Raw genomic sequence first — 18,472 nt, 5'->3', positions numbered from 1 at the left:
AAACTTGTTACTTTGTAGTCTTAATTAGTTTTAAGATTCAAAAGTCCCTATTGTTTTTATTAATTTAGGTCCATAATCAAAACAGCACATTATTTACATATAAAGTTATTACCAGATCTCATGTACCATACGTACATACTGTGATAATACATAAAAGTAATTTATTTACGAAATATTCTAACTTCAACTCACTCATTCTTTACCATTAGTAAGGTACTATACTTATATATGTGAAAATACGTGGTTACAATACATAAAATACGCTTATAAACAAACACATTCTCTCACGCATGGTTTTACATTTTAATATAAAATTAGGAAAAAATAAGTTACAAATAAAGTTACAGTTAATTTTGATATTGTTTATTTTCACAAACAGTTGTAGATATAAACTAGCTAAACTAAGCTAACCTTTCTTTCTTATAGTTAGGACCGCATTTTTTAGATAAGGTTTTGAATAACTCTACGATCAATAGACCGAAGTCTCAATTGATTTCTGAAATCGATTTTTAATGAAATTTAAAAATATCCATTCAATCATTGAATAATTTTTTCTTTGGTAAAAAAATATGAAATAACGAAACAGAAACATAAAAATATACTGTAAACACACGACTAGTAATCAAATATCACAAATACTCATAACTGATTGAGTACCTGAGTACCTACAGATATTTGAGTCAATATTTAAGTCGACATGACTCGACACATCACTTTAGCACATCACTATTTTGAAGTCCTCGCGCTTAAGGCTCGCGCGCATTTACCGCTGTCAAAATTGTTTACTATTTACTAGGTTATATTGAATATTAATTTCCGGGCATAATATTTTTAATGTGTTTAGTAGTTTAATTTTTGTAAATATGAATTCGAAAAGAATAACTCTCTCGCTTTTAGGACAATTAAATATAAATTTTCTGTGATAGTTATAATCACTCAACCAACTGGATTTCGACCTAACAAAAAATACGCTAATTATTAGTTGCATTGTATAATGTTATCACAAAATGTATGACGATGACAACATTACTTGTACTCCAAAGCGATATGCGCTTTCTGAAGTCACTAATTCATCGAGTTATGTATCACCGACAGCTAACCTAAAGTTACTGACTAGTGTGGCATTGCAATATCCCACGCCACCACCTAGTACCGTCCACCGTAGAGAGAAGTCGCTGCAAATACTATGTGACAGGTATATTACAATAAATCTATTAAGTACTCACATATTTATGTCTATGTGATACAAGTTGCTGAGATATTGTGTCTCGTCTATTTTGCCACTCTGGGTATTTCTCCAGCTAGCACTTTCCAAAATTAGTCCCTACTCAAATACATAATACCGGTCAAGTTATCATTTTGATCTAATACAAGTTACTAATTTTTTTTTTTCATGTCTAAGAGAAGACTTGATGTGATATTTTTAAATAAATAACTAGTTGAAACATTATTTCTCAACAACTTTAAATGTAAATATAGCATAGTATTCAGAAATTTATGAAAAACATATTCACTGAAATAATTGCTCTACAGATTTCTCACCCTTTTTCCTCTACACACAAGTGGCAGTCTCGAAATTCAGTTGGACAGCACTGCTGCCCAGTTAGGTGTAGAAAAAAGACGGATGTATGATATAATAAATATATTGGAAGCAATGCAATGTGCTGTCCACAAAAGGAAGAACACATACCTCTGGTATGGAGGATCAAGACTGAATTCTTTTTTGAAAACATTAAAAAAGCAGGGAGAACACTTGAAACTGTCGGAAGCCCTCCGTGGGCGGGCACCAAAGCCACCAGCACCTAAACACAAAACACTTGGAATTTTAGCTCAAAGATTCCTCATGTTATTTTTAGTAGAACCTCCTGTAAGTATAGAGCATTGTTTTCTATTATTAATATCAGTAATTTTTTCATTTTTGTTATTATATTATTTTTTTGCCCACAAGGGACTATTTTGAAATAATTTTTATTGGGAAAAATCTAAACTGACTTCTCATCTGTGTCCTCAGGAATGATAGTATATGAGTACCATGGGTAGGTTTTCTGTGATATCCATATTCTATCAAATGATGGTCATATCTATAGTTCGCAATTACCACTTTCCATCAGTTGGTCTGTCAGCTTGTTTGTCCTTATAGGATTAGCTATCTAAAGCAGAAAACTTCAAGAAAAGGGTAAAGCAAGGCATGATATGTATGTAAGAATGAAACTGCTGATTCAATTAACTGTTTACTATCAAACTGTCATACATGAGTTTGATGTCATCTGAATAAAACTCACAATCTTTTTTTCTTTATTGATGTTTATCACTTGAACAGAACAGTGTATAGTAGCCATTTCAAATACAATGTAACATTTTAATTTCAGAACACATTAATAAATCTGGAGATGGCTGTAAGAGTATTAATTGATACATCCAGCAAGAATCACACTGTTCTCTCGCCTGAACAGCAAGATCGACAACACAAATCCAAAGTCAGGAGGCTATATGATATTGCCAATGTATTTATTTCAGTTGGTCTCATAGAAAAGGTATCTGGTAATTCAATATTGAAGAAGCCAGTGTTTAAGTATATAGGGCCCTTTAAAGTTAAGAAATCTGACAAAAATGTTGACACTTTGCTTTTAACTGGTGACAATGTGGTTACTGCCACACCATCCCCTATTACTCCACTTGTACAAACAGACAGCCAGAAAACACCAACATTTCATGTGTTTGCTGGGAGGTCTAAAAGGAAACTGGAATTCACAACTCCAAATTCTGGCAAGGAACTAAAACTCGGTGTCACCACACCTCCCCACACACCAACACATAAGTGGGATGAAATATTGCTTGTGGCTGACATGGAACTGACTAAAATTAATAATGAAGCTCTGTTGTGATTTATTTAACAAATCTATAGTTTTAGACGTATATTTGTATACTTTATAGTCTTCCAGGGGATATGTAGGTCTCATATACTTATTTTATTTATATAATTTTATTTATAACAAAATTAACAATAACTATGTTCCTGTAGTTAAATTAATTGTTATTTAAAACAAAAATTTTATCTTTGTCACAGACAATAAATATAAAGTGCAATTTACAAACTGTTATATCATAAAAATGCCTTTTCATAAAAGGTTATTTCATGATAATCTACATATTTAAAGAACAGTTGTGAGCATATTAATTTTTATTATAGAAACTAAGAATCAAATATATTGTAAAAATTTTAAAGGATTCAAATTATAGATTGTATTCATTATTGCTGCTAATTTATTCATACAAATTCTGATATAAATTACATGGTCTATCTTCTGTCTTTCAAATAATTGAGATTGTAAGATTTTGTTTTCAGAATTATAAAAAGAATAATATGTGTGGAGATTAATTTATGAAATGAGAAAGTACTTTATATTAGAAAATGAAATAATAAATAAATATAATAAAAAGTTGTGTATTGTGTTGAAAAAGCTATCATATATATTTGTATACAAATAAATATTTCATCATTTTGTAAACAATATAATAAATATGTTTGATGATAAATAGATCAGGTGAAACTCTACATCCTTTTCTATGTCTACAAATATTACTAATATGTTATGAAGGTTGATTGAGCTATTAAAATGCCAAGAGATAACAAAAAAAAAACTGAGTTTCACAATTATAATATTAGTAAGAATAAAACATACAAAATCGTTCTGATCTTGTGCCTTAACACTGTGACATCTGTTTGATCATGGCGCCCACTATTCGAACATTAAATTGTATTTTTTTTTTTTAATTTTTACTACAAACTTAATGACCAAATTAATAAACTACATCTTCTAATATATCATTGTTCACAAATTAGATGATTGGTAAATTGATCTCGTCACACAGCAGCATTATGAATAATAATAATCACTTTAGTAATACTATATTTTTTATAAATAAATAAAATGTACCTACTTTAATGTTTACATTTAAAATTGTTAAATATTTAAAAAGAAATTAAATGTTTAATAATGTTAATGTGGCATATTATATACATGCCGACATTTTTATGTAATAGACTGGATTGCGTCAAACTATGAATACAGTATGTACTATAGACAGTAGTATAACATACTATGTACTGACAGGCTGAAAATGCAAATACAACGAGACAAGAAAATAATTACACTAGTGTATGTGTTTTGTATATGCGCCAGATTTGAATTTGTAAAGAATTAAGTTGCAAAAACATCAAAAGTTTCATATTTGTTATAATTTGAATTACAATTAGGCGACCTTCAGAACTTTTTGGATTAAATCATATATTCTATCAATTCTTGTACAAAATATTTCTAATCGTTCTTCGTAAGGGATTGGGAGGTCTATTATGTATGTAACCAGAAATCCCGCAGATGTGTCACTTTGCCTGTCCCGCAATTTCACTAAATAGGACCGCAAAGAAAGTCTAAGGGTTATACCAATCTTCAGAGTTATAATTTTACCCCTGGGAGTCCTGGGACTGACTTTATTCACATACAATTTATGATGACATTTCTTGACATAATATATTGTTTTACTAATGTTTTCCATAAATACAGCTTGTTTATAAGTTATGATTTGTAACTCATTTAATACACAATGAATTTAATTATGCATTTAAAATTAGGTCAAATTTATGTAATATTTTCACTCTGTGAAGTGCATGTTTTCACTGGTGTTATTCATATTTTGTACTAATTTATACCAACTCAATCATTTCATCATTGTATGTCCTTCGCCTAACACTAAATATCAATCTCATCACAGAAATTGATGGTTTTGGTGTCAAAAATATACATATATTATATGTAAAACCCATAGTTTTCTTGAAACTGTTGACTTATTAAAAAATATCCCATGTCTTTCTTTTTCAAATTGCTAAAATTGATCAAGTGGTAAGAAATAAACTATTTTTTGTTATTAGTTTATTATATTTATCTTATTATGCTGTCAAAATAATAATATTTTTATCATTTCTGTTAAAATGTTATTAAATTTTAACGTTAATTATATAAATTAAAAAGGTACTAACTAAATAGAATGCAATTTATTTCAAGTATAATCAAGTTCTAAATCCACTAATTCTAAGACCGAACACATATGTTTATTATTAACAAAACCCTACAGTCACTCTTGCAAACTTTACTAGAGTGAAAATATAATATGTTTTACAATGTAAAAGATTTACGAAAAGTTGCTTTTATTATTTACTATTTGTTTTAAGCTATAGATCTATTAAATGACTTGAAGAAATAATGTATTTCTTAATTCCACTTCACCCATATGCAACACATGATCCTAGTTTAAATAAAATTAATAAGAACACCAAAAAATAATTTTAATCAGGTATATATTAGCATAGTTTATATACAAGTCGTTGACTTAGTCGAAAACAATTATTTTAAAACTGATATTATTCTATATACATTTATAAGTACAGAAAAAACTTAGAACAAAGTTCAATCCGAGCTTTGTAACATAACTGTTAATAATACAGTAAAGGATTTGCTTTTAAAATCTGACAACGTAAATGACACTCGCTTAGAACTAAAAATAATTACATAATACTATTATAATACATATTATTATTAAATATCCTATTTTTTTTTTATTTAAATAATAATACATATTGAATTTGAATATTATTAATATGTCCCATCGCACCGAGATTTAAAGTATATTCACTGATTTGTTCTTTAAAATATTTGCCATGTGGTCCCGGCATAGACTGGGCTACCCCTTTCTGTCCTGCCCAGTATACGTATACCGATAGCACAGGCGGGATTACCATTCCATTATCATCCACCCCTTTCTGTTCTGTGGGTGTCGTAACAGGCGACTAAGGGGGGAAAGGGATTGTTAGTAATGGGGTCTAATTGATCCATTGCTAGCAATACACCATGTCAGGTCGACCTCCATGCGGTTCCCCTTGGAAACCATCGTAGATAATCGTAGTAGAATCTGTCACGATGTGTTAACTGACCTGCTTTCATGGTCACCTATCATCTATCACTGGTGCCCCGCCAGCGTATAACGATAGTGCAGGCAGAGTACCATTCCATTATCACCTATTAAAAAAAAAACGGGCGACTAAGGGAATTTAATGGTCGAGGGATTGGCAGCAGCATCCCTCTTAAAATATCACCCAAACCTAACTGCGGTTACCAACCCATCTGCCAAGCTTGTAAACTATTGTAAATACCCAATAAGGAAGCCTATGTCCAGCAGTGCACAGTTACCGGCTGATATAACAATAACATTTTTTTTAATATTATATAATAATTTGATTGAATTAATTATTTTAAAAGAATATCTTAAATGTCTATCATAATCTATCAAATTCAAACATAATTATTTATAAATTACCAGTGAATATTTATAATTTTATTTAAATTAACGACTTGGTGTATAATTGATACTAATAAAAATTATATTCTAATTTATTATTCAAGTTCAAAACATATTTTGGAATTCAAACATTAAACGCTGAATTTATAATGTTCATCCTCTTAGTATAGAAACAAATAAAAAAACAGCATATAAATACACTAAAAATTAATATCAGTATAAGATCAACAAGCATTTGTAAAAATAGTATACACATACAGGCTACGTCAAAAATTGATAGAATCTTCATTTATAAAATTCGTAAACACCTTTGCATATGTTACAGAAGTTACTTAACAAGATTAGCACCAGATCTAGATGAATATCGTATAAGGTCAAAATTAGTTGAATATACATATAAAATAGCATATGTATTGTACAGAGCAAATGAGTTTTAAAAAAAATTTAAGTGTGCATCGACTATTGATGTTGACTGATTTGTACCCATATTATATATGAAGTATCCCATATAAAAGACTAGCGATCTACTCCAGATTAGCACTTTTTTTTAATAAAATACATTCTATATTAGTCGCTGAAAATGTTGCTTTCTGTAGGCAAAAGAATTTTTTAAAATTGGTTAAATATTTTTCAGTTTGTTTATTGTAACTAACAAAAAATTTAAATCTTTCCTTGTAATATTAGTTGAGATAATAATATATTATTTGTAATTTATATATAATTAATATTTTTTTTATATAAGATACTTTTTACTGCTAAAAATTATTATTTCATAAGGAAAATACAAAAGCTGCACAAAAGCGCTCGCGAGTACGAGTACTAATAATATTACAATAAGATTGCGTAATAAATTATGATAAATATTAATAAAATCAAAGGAATCTGTTAAATAGGCAGCTTTTATTAAAGTGGCGGGCGGTGGGACGGTGAGATGCGACCGGGTGGTGGTAAAAACAACGGCAGGTGACTTTGTCACACTTGTTCCACCATTGGGAACTGCTCGGGGTCATCAGATGGGGGTAGCGTCTCTGCATCGAAGAAGCTCGCGTGCAGCGCCACCACCGTCACAGTTGCACCTAAAATGCAAATAGAACACTAAGGCAGGCTCCACACGATCGATTACGTAGTATTATTTAAGACTAGTAATTACAAAGTTTAAGCAACAAATTTGTTATTCTTTTCCCCACTATTTAAATTCTTCAAGGATTTTCATTTCCTTTTTATTATTGACAAGCTTTTTACCCACTTCTTATGCTATTTCAGAAATAGGAAAACCAATGAAATAGCCCGCTTCTAGATGGTGTATCCAGATGAAATATATACCAGATTTTATGTTAGGCCTTCAAGAAACATAACTGTGAAATCCGCATCCATTATTTATTTGGGACATTAGTTTTTACGTGCTCTCGGAACAGACTAACAAAATTTTTACAAATTAATGTTTTAGAATCTATTAGTGTTATTAAGACCCCTCATAGTAATTCTTCTCAAATATCTCCCATGTAGAGATCGTCTAGTTACAATTTTATTATATTAGCAAGATAATAATTATTTTGCTCCCCTCTAAAAGTGATATATCAACGTATTAACGGCAACAAAGAATAGTTACCTAGAACCCAGAAAAGGACCGCTCCGGCACCAGCGAGCCAACACAAGGCCATCGAACCGGCGGCCGCTACACCGTATTGCTGTGTCTTCGTTAACTCCCAACTACCAATCTAACGACATAGACATTAAAGTAAGTATCAAAACAAAGACAACATTATGTAAGAAGAACAAGTTATAAGAAAAATTATAATAGATAATTATTAGTTATTATGTACTAAATCAATTTCGATAATTTTTTTTTATGGGATCAGTCTGAAAGTATACCCTTACCCTAACAAACATAAAAAAGAAATACTACCGAATTGAGAATCTTCCCCTTTTTCGATGCCCGTTAAAAATATTTTCCTGCCCCTGAGGATGTCTGGCACAAACATCAGCAAAACTGACATAGTACGATATATTAAGCAAAATTAATGAATGCAAAAATATATATTATAGATATTAAAGTCGCTGTTTGGCAGTTCAACTGCGGACTATAACATATAGCTTAATATATTAATACATATTATAGCTCCGTCTGTGTTTGGCTCACAAATTAATTCCTTCGTTTAGAAGTAAATAGATATGAATACCTTTAGTTATAATGGGTATTGCCAATAGTGTAATTGTGTATTTGGACACAAAAAAAAATCTTTTTAGAGACGCTATTTAAGTACAAGCTCATTAAAAAGAGAAAAGAATCGTGCCTTATATGTATTACGAAAAGAGTCGTAAGACGAAAAAAATGGTAATAGTATTTAAATGCTGTAATAAAAATATAATAAGTTGACAGTCTACCAATAAAAAATCATTGGTCACTTACTTTCGGCTGGAAATAATTTATCGCTTATTAGTTTCAAATACGTATAACTCGTAATAAATTACTACAATTAACTCACCTTCCATGTATTAGGTCCAGACGTCAATTTTCTATATCCAAAAAAGCTAGCAACCATAGCTATCAGTAGCAACGGGGATGTTACGCTGTAAAATATAGTAAAATTGACCTAAAATATACATACATATATAAATTATCTCTAAAATTAAAATTTCAATTTGATAAATCAATATAAACTAAAATTCTAATATATCTAAATCAAAATTATTATAAATTAATGAAAACAGCAATTTTGCTAAACTGTCAAATTAAAATTAAAATAGGTTTAGGGAAATAGTGCCAGGAAGGTGCAAGGAAGTTCTCTCAAGGTCCATTAAAGGGAAGAATAGTATGAATGTAGTAGCTTAGATCATTTTTGCAAATACATATAACAAATGATTATAATAAATAAGCTTTTTGCACACTAAAACTGTGAAAATAGCATCCAATTTAGTATAGTACTATTTGTGTAAGGCCAAAACAGACAGACAGACAAAATTTCAAAAAGTATTATTTTGGCATCTATTGATCTTACTAAGTAAGATCAATCATATTATTTTTCTTAAGTACAAACATTGTTGTAACAATTTTATTATATTAGTAAGATTAATAATAATTACCTACATATTTTACTTATGTAAAAGCAAATACTTTTAGACTTTGCATACTTACAGACAGTATGCAAATAATCCCAGAAAGACTACCAAGTAATTTGCTTGAAAATATTCAATGTTTCTGTAAAATCGTCGAGAAAGTCGAGGTATTGATGCTGGTACCTGTAAAAATACATATATCTTTCCTAAAATGCTCATACAAAAATATATTTAAGGACACTACATTTTTAATATAACTTCAAAATTTTCTCTATCTTAAAAAAATATAATAGACAGTAGAATGTATTCAAGTTCAAATAAACCAATAAAAAAAGTTACCTTAAAGTTGTCTGTAGCAACAAATTGTGTCCATGGTCGACGAGAAGCGATGACGCCCATCAACAATGCAGGAGCAGCGCCACTGCGGACATGCTGAACAATTCTGCAAAATAAAGACAGATATATTATAATAGTCATAGATAAATGCCCACGCATGAGTCTACTATTAAGAGGCCTTTCACATTTGTCTGCAAAAAGCAATGAAAAAATTAAGTTTTGGGGATCTGGTTTTTAACATTTAAGAGTTTGGTTTACATTTAGATTCTTGAATTGTACAGATGGATTTCTTATTGTAAAGACAGTTTTTTCCTAGCTCATTATTAATGTACTATTTTTTCCTAATTTCCAAAGCCATTTTCAATAACTGCTTTGATATAGAAGTTTGGGGTTGATGTTCATTAATAAACTAATATAAAGTTGATATGATACTGTATAAAAAATTCAGTAACTACTCACTAAATAAAGACTGCATTGTTATTTTTTCGATTATCAATCAAATATCTAAAATCTTAATTGAACACAATTTTTGCTAAATCTTGCCAAAATATTTTCAAATTAACTTATAAATACAACAAGATTTTTGCATAAAAAATATAAAATAGTAAAGTTATCATATTAGTAAAGTAATATAATAGAAAATTATATATCATATATTTCTAAAAAAAAAGATAACCAGTAATAATATGTAAATTTGTATGAACTTCATTGCACAACTCAATGTGAAGTTAAGAGTCGTCATTTTGTAACAGTCCCCTTAATACTGTACCTGTTGAATTAGAGGACTATCTCAACAGGTATTACAGTCTAAGCATATTATTTTTAAAGTTTATCTTTGTTTTTTATATATTTACTTATTTATTATACCAATTTTTAAACTATAAATTTTCACAGAACTAATGTTTTTTTCTAAACAATAAATAATGCCATAAGTAGTGTACAAATAGAAACAAGTTTTGAATTTGCAAGAAGCACTGACCAAATAATTCACAATAAAATAATTTACATAGGCATTTTTATAATTTTATTTTCAATTTAAAGGATTTTCTAACAATTCATGTAACAGAAATACTTCTAAAATATTGTTGTTAAACATTTAAAGCATACTTAAATATAAAAAGTATTATATTATATGTGGTGATGAATCAACAGGTGTCGAACATGTACCCTGAACTAACAACATTAATATAAACTAAATTACAATTCAAAATTAATCAGAAATTGAGAATATCATTTGTTTATAACTCCCACCAATTGCATTTAGATTAAAGCTCTTAATATACTATATATATATATATATATATATATATATATACTAAATATCTAATATAGATATTTAGTATATTTTATTTCTTTTTATAAGTCTCAATCTCTACATATACCTGTATTTTATATCTAAAATGCAGTTGTACTAAAATAACATACCTGTTTGTCGTTAACACGTTTACTACATGTTGACATAAATACAAAAAAGTGTTAGTAAACAAATTTTTATAATAGATACTCACATACTTAGGCCACAGTTACCATGGAATGATGAAAATGATAAGCAAATAAAAACACAAGCCTGAACACGTAAGTATTAAATTTTAGTAAGACTTACAATTCCATATCATTGACATACTTTTGAAAGCCTTTCTTCTCAGTAGTGGCACTGATTTCTCCTGATAGATCGATATTCACGTTTTCTGACATTCTGAATAATACGATAATAAGTACTAAATAATTCAATCTCTATATTTTATTTTATACAATAAAAATAAATAACAATATGATAAACGTGACAGCTACCTACTATACTTCAATTTGACAGTTGAGTTTTTTTTTTTTTTTCTTTTTTTGTGGCGTTCACCCCGATATTAGGGTATTTTGCCAAGAACAAAACGGGGAAACGATAATAGTAATAAAAATACCTAACACAAACGAATTTAGAAAGGATAAGGATTAGGTCTAGGATATTTATAGGATATGAAACATATACTTATACATATGAGAATATACTTATAAATATATAGGAAAAGCAATTGATGCAACTATAAATGTATTCATGTAATATAACTAAATCTTAATATTGTTATCATATATATATGAAGATAGTATTTTATAGATAATAGGATCATTGGAAGAAAGTAGAGTAAGAATAGAAGTTGGGAATGGAACACGGATGGATCGGAGATGATTAAAAAGGGAGGTATGGTCAAATTTAGAACATGAGAAGAATATATGATTCAAGTCCGCCACTTCAGCACCGCAATTACACGACGAACTTTGTACAATACCAAGCTTGTATAAATGAGAAGGTGTGCATACGTGACCTAGACGCATACGAGTTATAATAGTTGTTGCGGTCTTTCCAAGCTTTAATTTACAAAACCATGGTTTGAAAGGAATATCGGGTTGTATAAGGCGATAAAATCTTCCTTTTATTGTACTTGTTTTTTCCCAATATTCCTTCCAGGCATACCTTAAATATATTTTTGGGAGACAAGCTAGGTCACTACAGTAATTATGATACGGATACATATCACCACAAGTTACAGCCTCTCTTGCAATAAGGTCAGCTTTGTCATTGCCGCTAATACCACTGTGTCCTGGTAACCAGGCAAAAGAAACGGAATAACCTCTCAACATGCAAAGATAAAGACTTTGTCTTATGTCACAAATAATGGGATAAACTGGTTTTGATTTAAACGGATATTTGGCTAGAGCTTGCAAAGAGCTCATAGAGTCAGTGAAAACTATTGCCTTATGTAATTTCATTAAAAGTATATATTCTACAGCTTTTAAAATACCATAACATTCCCCGGTAAAAACTGAAGACTCCGGTGGAAGTTTAATTTTTTGAACGATATTAAATTGTGAATGAAACACACCCACACCTACACAACCGCTATTGTCTGGTTTTGATGCATCAGTAAAGATGTAGTGCCATTCATTCCATTCAATGTCAGTTATAAACATAAATTTGGCATTCAATTCTGAATCATTTTTTAATAACCCAAAATCATATTTAATATTAGGAGATAAAACTAAAGATTGATATGAGCATTTATAAATGGGAAAACAGGACGATGTAAAAGTGGGAGATTCTATGGATTTATATTTTTCATAACTTTGTATTAAACATGGAGGTTTTTTATGTTTCCAATAAGATGAAGACGAAATAAAGATATGTAGTTGAGATAACTTTTGAATAAGCGGATGATCAGATAATTGTAAACAACGAAAAAAGAAGCGATCAGATAGATATTGTCTTCTTAAAACCAAAGGTGGATCACCGACTTCGAGCTGTAAAGCATTGATTGGACTTGATTTCATTGCTCCAGAGATAATCCTCAAGGCCTTTGATTGAATTAAATCCAATTTCTTAAAAGCAAATGAACTTCCTGGAGCTAACAAAAAAGTTCCATAATCAATGACACTCCTTATAAGACCATTATAAGCAAGATTTAGTGAAACGGGATGTGCTCCCCACCAAACTCCAGCAAGGCACCTAAGAATGTTGAGGTTACGCTCACATTTCGTAGAAATATAATTACAGTGGGACAGACCTGTTAATTTATTATCTAGCACGATACCTAAAAATTTAATTTCAGTCTTTATAGGAATGTATGAGTTATCATAAAGCACCTTAATTTGTTGCGGTGATCTCATTCTTGAAAACAAAACTACACTACTCTTGGTTACAGAAAGATTAAGACCATTTGCATCTAAACACGTTTTTAACAAATCTAATGAATCAGATAATTTGGCAGAAGCAGATTCTATGGACTTCGCAATAAAATATAATAAAAGATCATCAGCATATTGTAAAATTTTGACGGATTTATCAAGGAATAATTCTAGATCGTATGTGTATATGTTAAATAAGATTGGACTGAGAACAGATCCTTGTGGAAGGCCTTTCCATACTGTTCTAGATAATTTGGTATCTTCATCTAAATTCATATATATTGTTCTTTCTGATAAAATATTAATAATGAAATTAGAAAGCATTACCGGTACATTTAGAGCTTGTAATTTAGTTTTTAAAATAGAAATTATTACATTATCATAGGCAGAATTTATATCTAAAAAGGCTGAGAGGATTGACAAATTTTGTGAGAAAGCTATATGAATATCTGAAATAAGAATGCTCACATTATCTAAGGTGCTCTTACCTTTCCTAAAACCAAACTGGTTCGGGGATAGTAAGTTATTACTTTCTAAAAACCATTCTAGACGGTTTTTCACTAAATGTTCAGCTAGCTTTAGTAAGACAGAGGAAAGTGCAACAGGACGGTATGAAGATGGTTCAGAAGGTGGTTTATGAGGCTTTAGAAATGGTATAATAATCTGAGACTTCCATGAAGTAGGTATATTTCCCGAAATAATTATGGAATTAATTATATTTAAAAAGTAAATTAATGTCGCATCGCTAGCATTTTTAAAAAAGGAATACGGTATACCGTCTTCTCCCGGTGCAGAGTCTTTAATAGAAGCTAGAACACCTTTAAGTTCTACTAGAGTAAAAGGAGAGTCAAGTTCGAATAATTCGTCAGAGACGGATAGAGAAATATTGTAAAGGCATTCCGGCACATAACTAGGAGCAAGGCGATCTAAAAATTTATTCGCTAAAGTTAAATCGAGTGCAGAACGTGATGTATGATCACTAAAGGCAGATCTGAATCTTTTAATATTATTCCAAACGACTGATGAATTAACTTCTGGACAGATAGAAGAACAAAATCTTCTCCAGCCTTCTAATTTCTTTTTTTTCAGTAGTTTTCGAGTAGAACGTGAAACTGCGGTATAAATTTCAAAATTTTCTGGTGTCATGTAATTATTATAATTTTTTTCAGCCTCTTTACGATTTTTAATTGCTTCCGTACAATCTTTGTCCCACCAAGGTGGCGAGGGAATTTTCCCTGAAGCACTATTTTTAACAGGAAATAATAAATCAGCAACCTCCTTCATATTTATCATCAAGTCATTACAACATTGATGTTCATTTCCATGGTAAACAATAGGTAACTCCGATATTTTATTATCTAAATATTGTTTGTAAATATTCCAGTCTACATTTGATAAATTATATTTAAGCCGAGGACCACTCTTTCGACTTGAGGGAATGGAAATTGGAAAAGAAAGAATGAGGGGAAAGTGATCGCTTCCGAAAGTAGAGGAATGAGGATACCACGACAGTGAAGAAGCTAAATCAGAAGAACATATTGAAATGTCAGGAGCACTAAACCCTTCATTCGGTGCAGTTTTACGTGTTGGTACATCTGAGTTAATAATACATAAGTTGTAAGTGTCAATTATCGTCAGGAGTTTTCCACCATAAAAATTAGAAGTAGAACTGCCCCACGATTGGTGTTGAGCATTAAAATCGCCCATTACGAGAAAAGGTTTAGGTAAAATTGAAAATAATTGTTCTAGTTGTGAATATATTTGGCATGTAGGATCAGGAATATATAAAGTAACAAAACAGATACCATTTATAATTATAGCAGCTGCATTAATGCCGCTATATACAGGAAGCGAAAAAGAAGAAAAAGGAAGGGAGTTTTTGACCAATATGGCAACACCGCCATATCCGTCAGCTCTATCATCACGGAGACTTGTAAAGCCTGAAATCCTAAAAGGATATCCTGGCTTTAACCAAGTCTCTTGGAGAGCTATTATAAAAGGATTATATTTATTAATCAAATAAAATAAGTCTGATTTCTTGTTTGTTATGCTACGACAGTTCCACTGAATTATTAGGACTTTGTAATCCATTGTTAGAAGTTAATAATTGAGAAAATACATTGTAAATGGCATCGTTGGACGGTGGTAAAGTTGTTTGTATCATTTTCGATTGCGATAACACTTTAATAAGCATGAGAATAATATCAAAGATGGATTGATTATTGTCAATATTATTTGATGATAATGCACAACCATTAGAGGGAGCAGGAATATTATATTCCTGAACTATGGCTTCATGGGCAGAACGATCATATCCTTGTTGTGCTTTTTGAGGAGAGCGTGGTTTAAGTGTAACTGTTTTTTTATGTGATGATTGAATATGTGGTAATGATGATTTCTCTTTGAGGAAAGAAGATTGAAAATGAGATTTATTGGATGCAGATGATGATGTTAATACATCTGAATATAGTTTAGAAGTGGGAGGATGAAATTTTGATGCTTCAGCATAAGAAACACAACTGTGGGCCATTGTTTCTTTAATGGCTTTCTGACGTGCATATTCAGGACATTTCTTACTAATTGCTGAATGAGAACCATTACACAAGATACAAGAAACATTTTCCTCATCTACTTCACATTTATCACCTGTATGATTTTGCCTGCATTTATAACACCGAGGATTTGAACGACACTGCATCTTGACATGTCCGAACCTACAGCAGTTATAGCATTGGATAGTGGGGTAAATGTACAAATCTACAGTTAATGATGTGTAAAACATAAATACTCTTTTTGGTAATATTTGTCCATCAAAAGTAATAACAATGGTTTCAGTATTAATAAAACTTGGTTGTCCTTCATTAATGGTCTTTTTCTTAATTCTTCTGGTTTTTAGAATTCTCCCACAACCTATAGGTACTGATATATTTTGGATTACTTCCTCTTCTGTCCAATCTTTAGGAATACCCCTCACAATTCCCATACGGGTTACATGGAAAGAAGGTATAAATGCCTTAAAATTATGTGTTTCTAAGTGACTATTATTTAAAAATGCATTTGCATTTTCAAAATTTGAGAAAGAAAGCGATAAACGGTTTCTTCCTCCTATATTATTCTTTTAGTGTGTAAAAAGCGACCAGGCTACCATTCACTATATTATTTATCTTATTAGTGTGTAAAAAGCGACCAAATGCAATAGGATGTAATGTAGTGTTATCATTAGGATGTGTTTCATTTTTTTGTACATGAACGACATAAGGAGCTACATCCTTCCAGGGTCTATAGGTGGATCCATAATGTCTAATATAGGTAATTTACTTACCAATATTTACAGCAACAAACACTATTACTACAAAATATACAATTATATATACAATCTAATACACAATATATAAATAAGACTAATCCTTATATAATTAAAAATAAAATTAATTTAAAGAAGATCAAAAAACACTCCCGCTTTTTTAAACGTTTCCCGCGCTTTTTTCGACAGTTGAGTTGCAATTGTCATTTTAATACTGACATTAATGAGCGTTAACACCTAAGAACAAGGAATTACATAGAAAGAATGATAAAATAGAATTGTAAATAATATGATTGCGTCCTTTCTTCTTATGCAAATATAATCAGTAAAAAGAGGACGAAAGATACATCCTCAGTTGCTATTTTTTCAAATCAATAAATTATGGGACTGACAGTCTTATGTTTGATAAGACTGTCAGTCCCACAATTTATTTTCATTGTCATTGTAGAAGACGAGTCACCGCCAAAATACATAAATAGATACTTTTTTTCGTTTCCTTCATAAGATTACGATAATAAATTTAAAAAATACAAATACTTACAAGAAAATATTACTTCGAGAAAACAATGGGCGGCCTTATCGTTAAGAGTAATCTCTTCCAAGCAATCTTTGTATTAATGAGCAGTCTCTGGCCGTTACTTTACCTTCCTTATACTCCTCAAATATCGTGCCTAAATGACTATTTAATACAACATGTACCCTCTTTTATAAGCATCACTTTACCCGTATCCAATAGCGAGTACGGGATGCCTTAAATGCTGTACTGCAAACCATTAAAAAAAACTTTGGATTGAGAAGAGTAAAATAGTTTCCTCATTTGTCGTGAATATAACGAAACCTATCAAAGCATCGACATGTTTTGAGTGAGTTTGAATAGGGTTAAAAACCTTATGTTATAACATAGATAAAGGATAATACCTTACCAGCTAACTTGTACCAACTTAATATCATTATATCTTATTATTTTTATATTTACATAATAATACAATTATTGCTTGTTATTTTTACCCATATATTACAATTTATGTTCACAAATTATCTTGTGAATACCGTATTAGCCTATGTGTTAACATTCATGTATAATCTGTACTCTGCTACAAAGAGCTGTTAGTTTTCCTTAATTAATAAAATAATTAATAAATATATAAAAATATAAGGTTATATATAATAATCCATATTATATAAATTATATAACAAAATTATATTATATGTATAAATAACGTATAGACAAATATATTGTATTAAATATATGTATAAACAACGTAGGGACATTGGAATATGGAATTATACTTTGGTATAGGTATGTTCACAGGCCGTAAACCGGTTTATTCACTGTTTTATATGATCTTGCGATACTCTATGTTTAGACATAAATACACTCAGGGATGGATTATCTCTAATGCAATCTAGGCATGCAAAATCAATAATTATGGGACATAAATAGTCATACTTTTTTCGTTTCCCATAATAAATTTAAAAAATACAAATACTTACAAGGGGCAGGAGATTACGAAGGGGCGCGAATATAGAATTTTTAAATAAAAAAAAAATAGAAAACACAATTATTTGTGTCAGTAAGTACCTATGTACCTAGTTACATAATATGATATATATTTATACAATTTAATTAAATATTGACATGTAATACAAGAATGCCAATATTTAATTGTGTTTGTATGGCCTTGAATATGTGTATCACCGGCACTCAGCAATTGCAGTGGTGAGCGGAACTTTTCCTGTCTTAAGAGA

At 30.2% G+C, this 18,472-nt stretch overlaps 2 protein-coding genes across 5 annotated transcripts; one reads left to right on the top strand and one right to left on the bottom strand.

Annotated features, from left to right (window-relative positions):
- The first annotated feature begins 733 nt into the window (after positions 1-733).
- Positions 734-5,262, top strand: LOC113522744 (transcription factor E2F7-like). Its single transcript, XM_026908549.3, has 3 exons — positions 734-1,195; positions 1,534-1,867; positions 2,370-5,262. The coding sequence occupies exons 1-3, from the start codon at positions 1,008-1,010 to the stop codon at positions 2,883-2,885; spliced, it is 1,038 nt and encodes a 345-aa protein (XP_026764350.1). The 5' UTR covers positions 734-1,007; the 3' UTR covers positions 2,886-5,262.
- A 65-nt stretch (positions 5,263-5,327) lies between these two features.
- LOC113522837 (prenylated Rab acceptor protein 1) lies at positions 5,328-16,892 on the bottom strand. Of its 4 annotated transcripts, none has more exons than XM_052897669.1 (7): positions 16,742-16,892; positions 11,372-11,443; positions 9,751-9,853; positions 9,491-9,594; positions 8,841-8,925; positions 7,964-8,072; positions 5,328-7,430 (listed from the first exon to the last, which is right to left on the bottom strand). In XM_052897669.1, the coding sequence occupies exons 2-7, from the start codon at positions 11,440-11,442 to the stop codon at positions 7,327-7,329; spliced, it is 576 nt and encodes a 191-aa protein (XP_052753629.1). In that variant the 5' UTR covers position 11,443; positions 16,742-16,892; the 3' UTR covers positions 5,328-7,326. The 4 variants fall into 4 exon arrangements, with proteins under 4 accessions (XP_052753629.1, XP_052753628.1, XP_026764473.1 ...); XM_052897668.1 differs by having other exon boundaries at positions 11,351-11,443; positions 16,742-16,891; XM_026908672.3 differs by lacking the exon at positions 16,742-16,892 and having other exon boundaries at positions 11,372-11,572.
- Positions 16,893-18,472: the final 1,580 nt, after the last annotated feature.

This window comes from Galleria mellonella, unplaced genomic scaffold (genome assembly GCF_026898425.1).
Source record: "Galleria mellonella isolate WM207_F2 unplaced genomic scaffold, CSIRO_AGI_GalMel_v1 utg38, whole genome shotgun sequence".
Taxonomy (NCBI): Eukaryota; Metazoa; Arthropoda; class Insecta; order Lepidoptera; family Pyralidae; genus Galleria; species Galleria mellonella.
The sequence above is the reverse complement of the archived record's forward strand: the minus strand, read 5'-3'. Positions and strand labels throughout refer to the sequence as shown.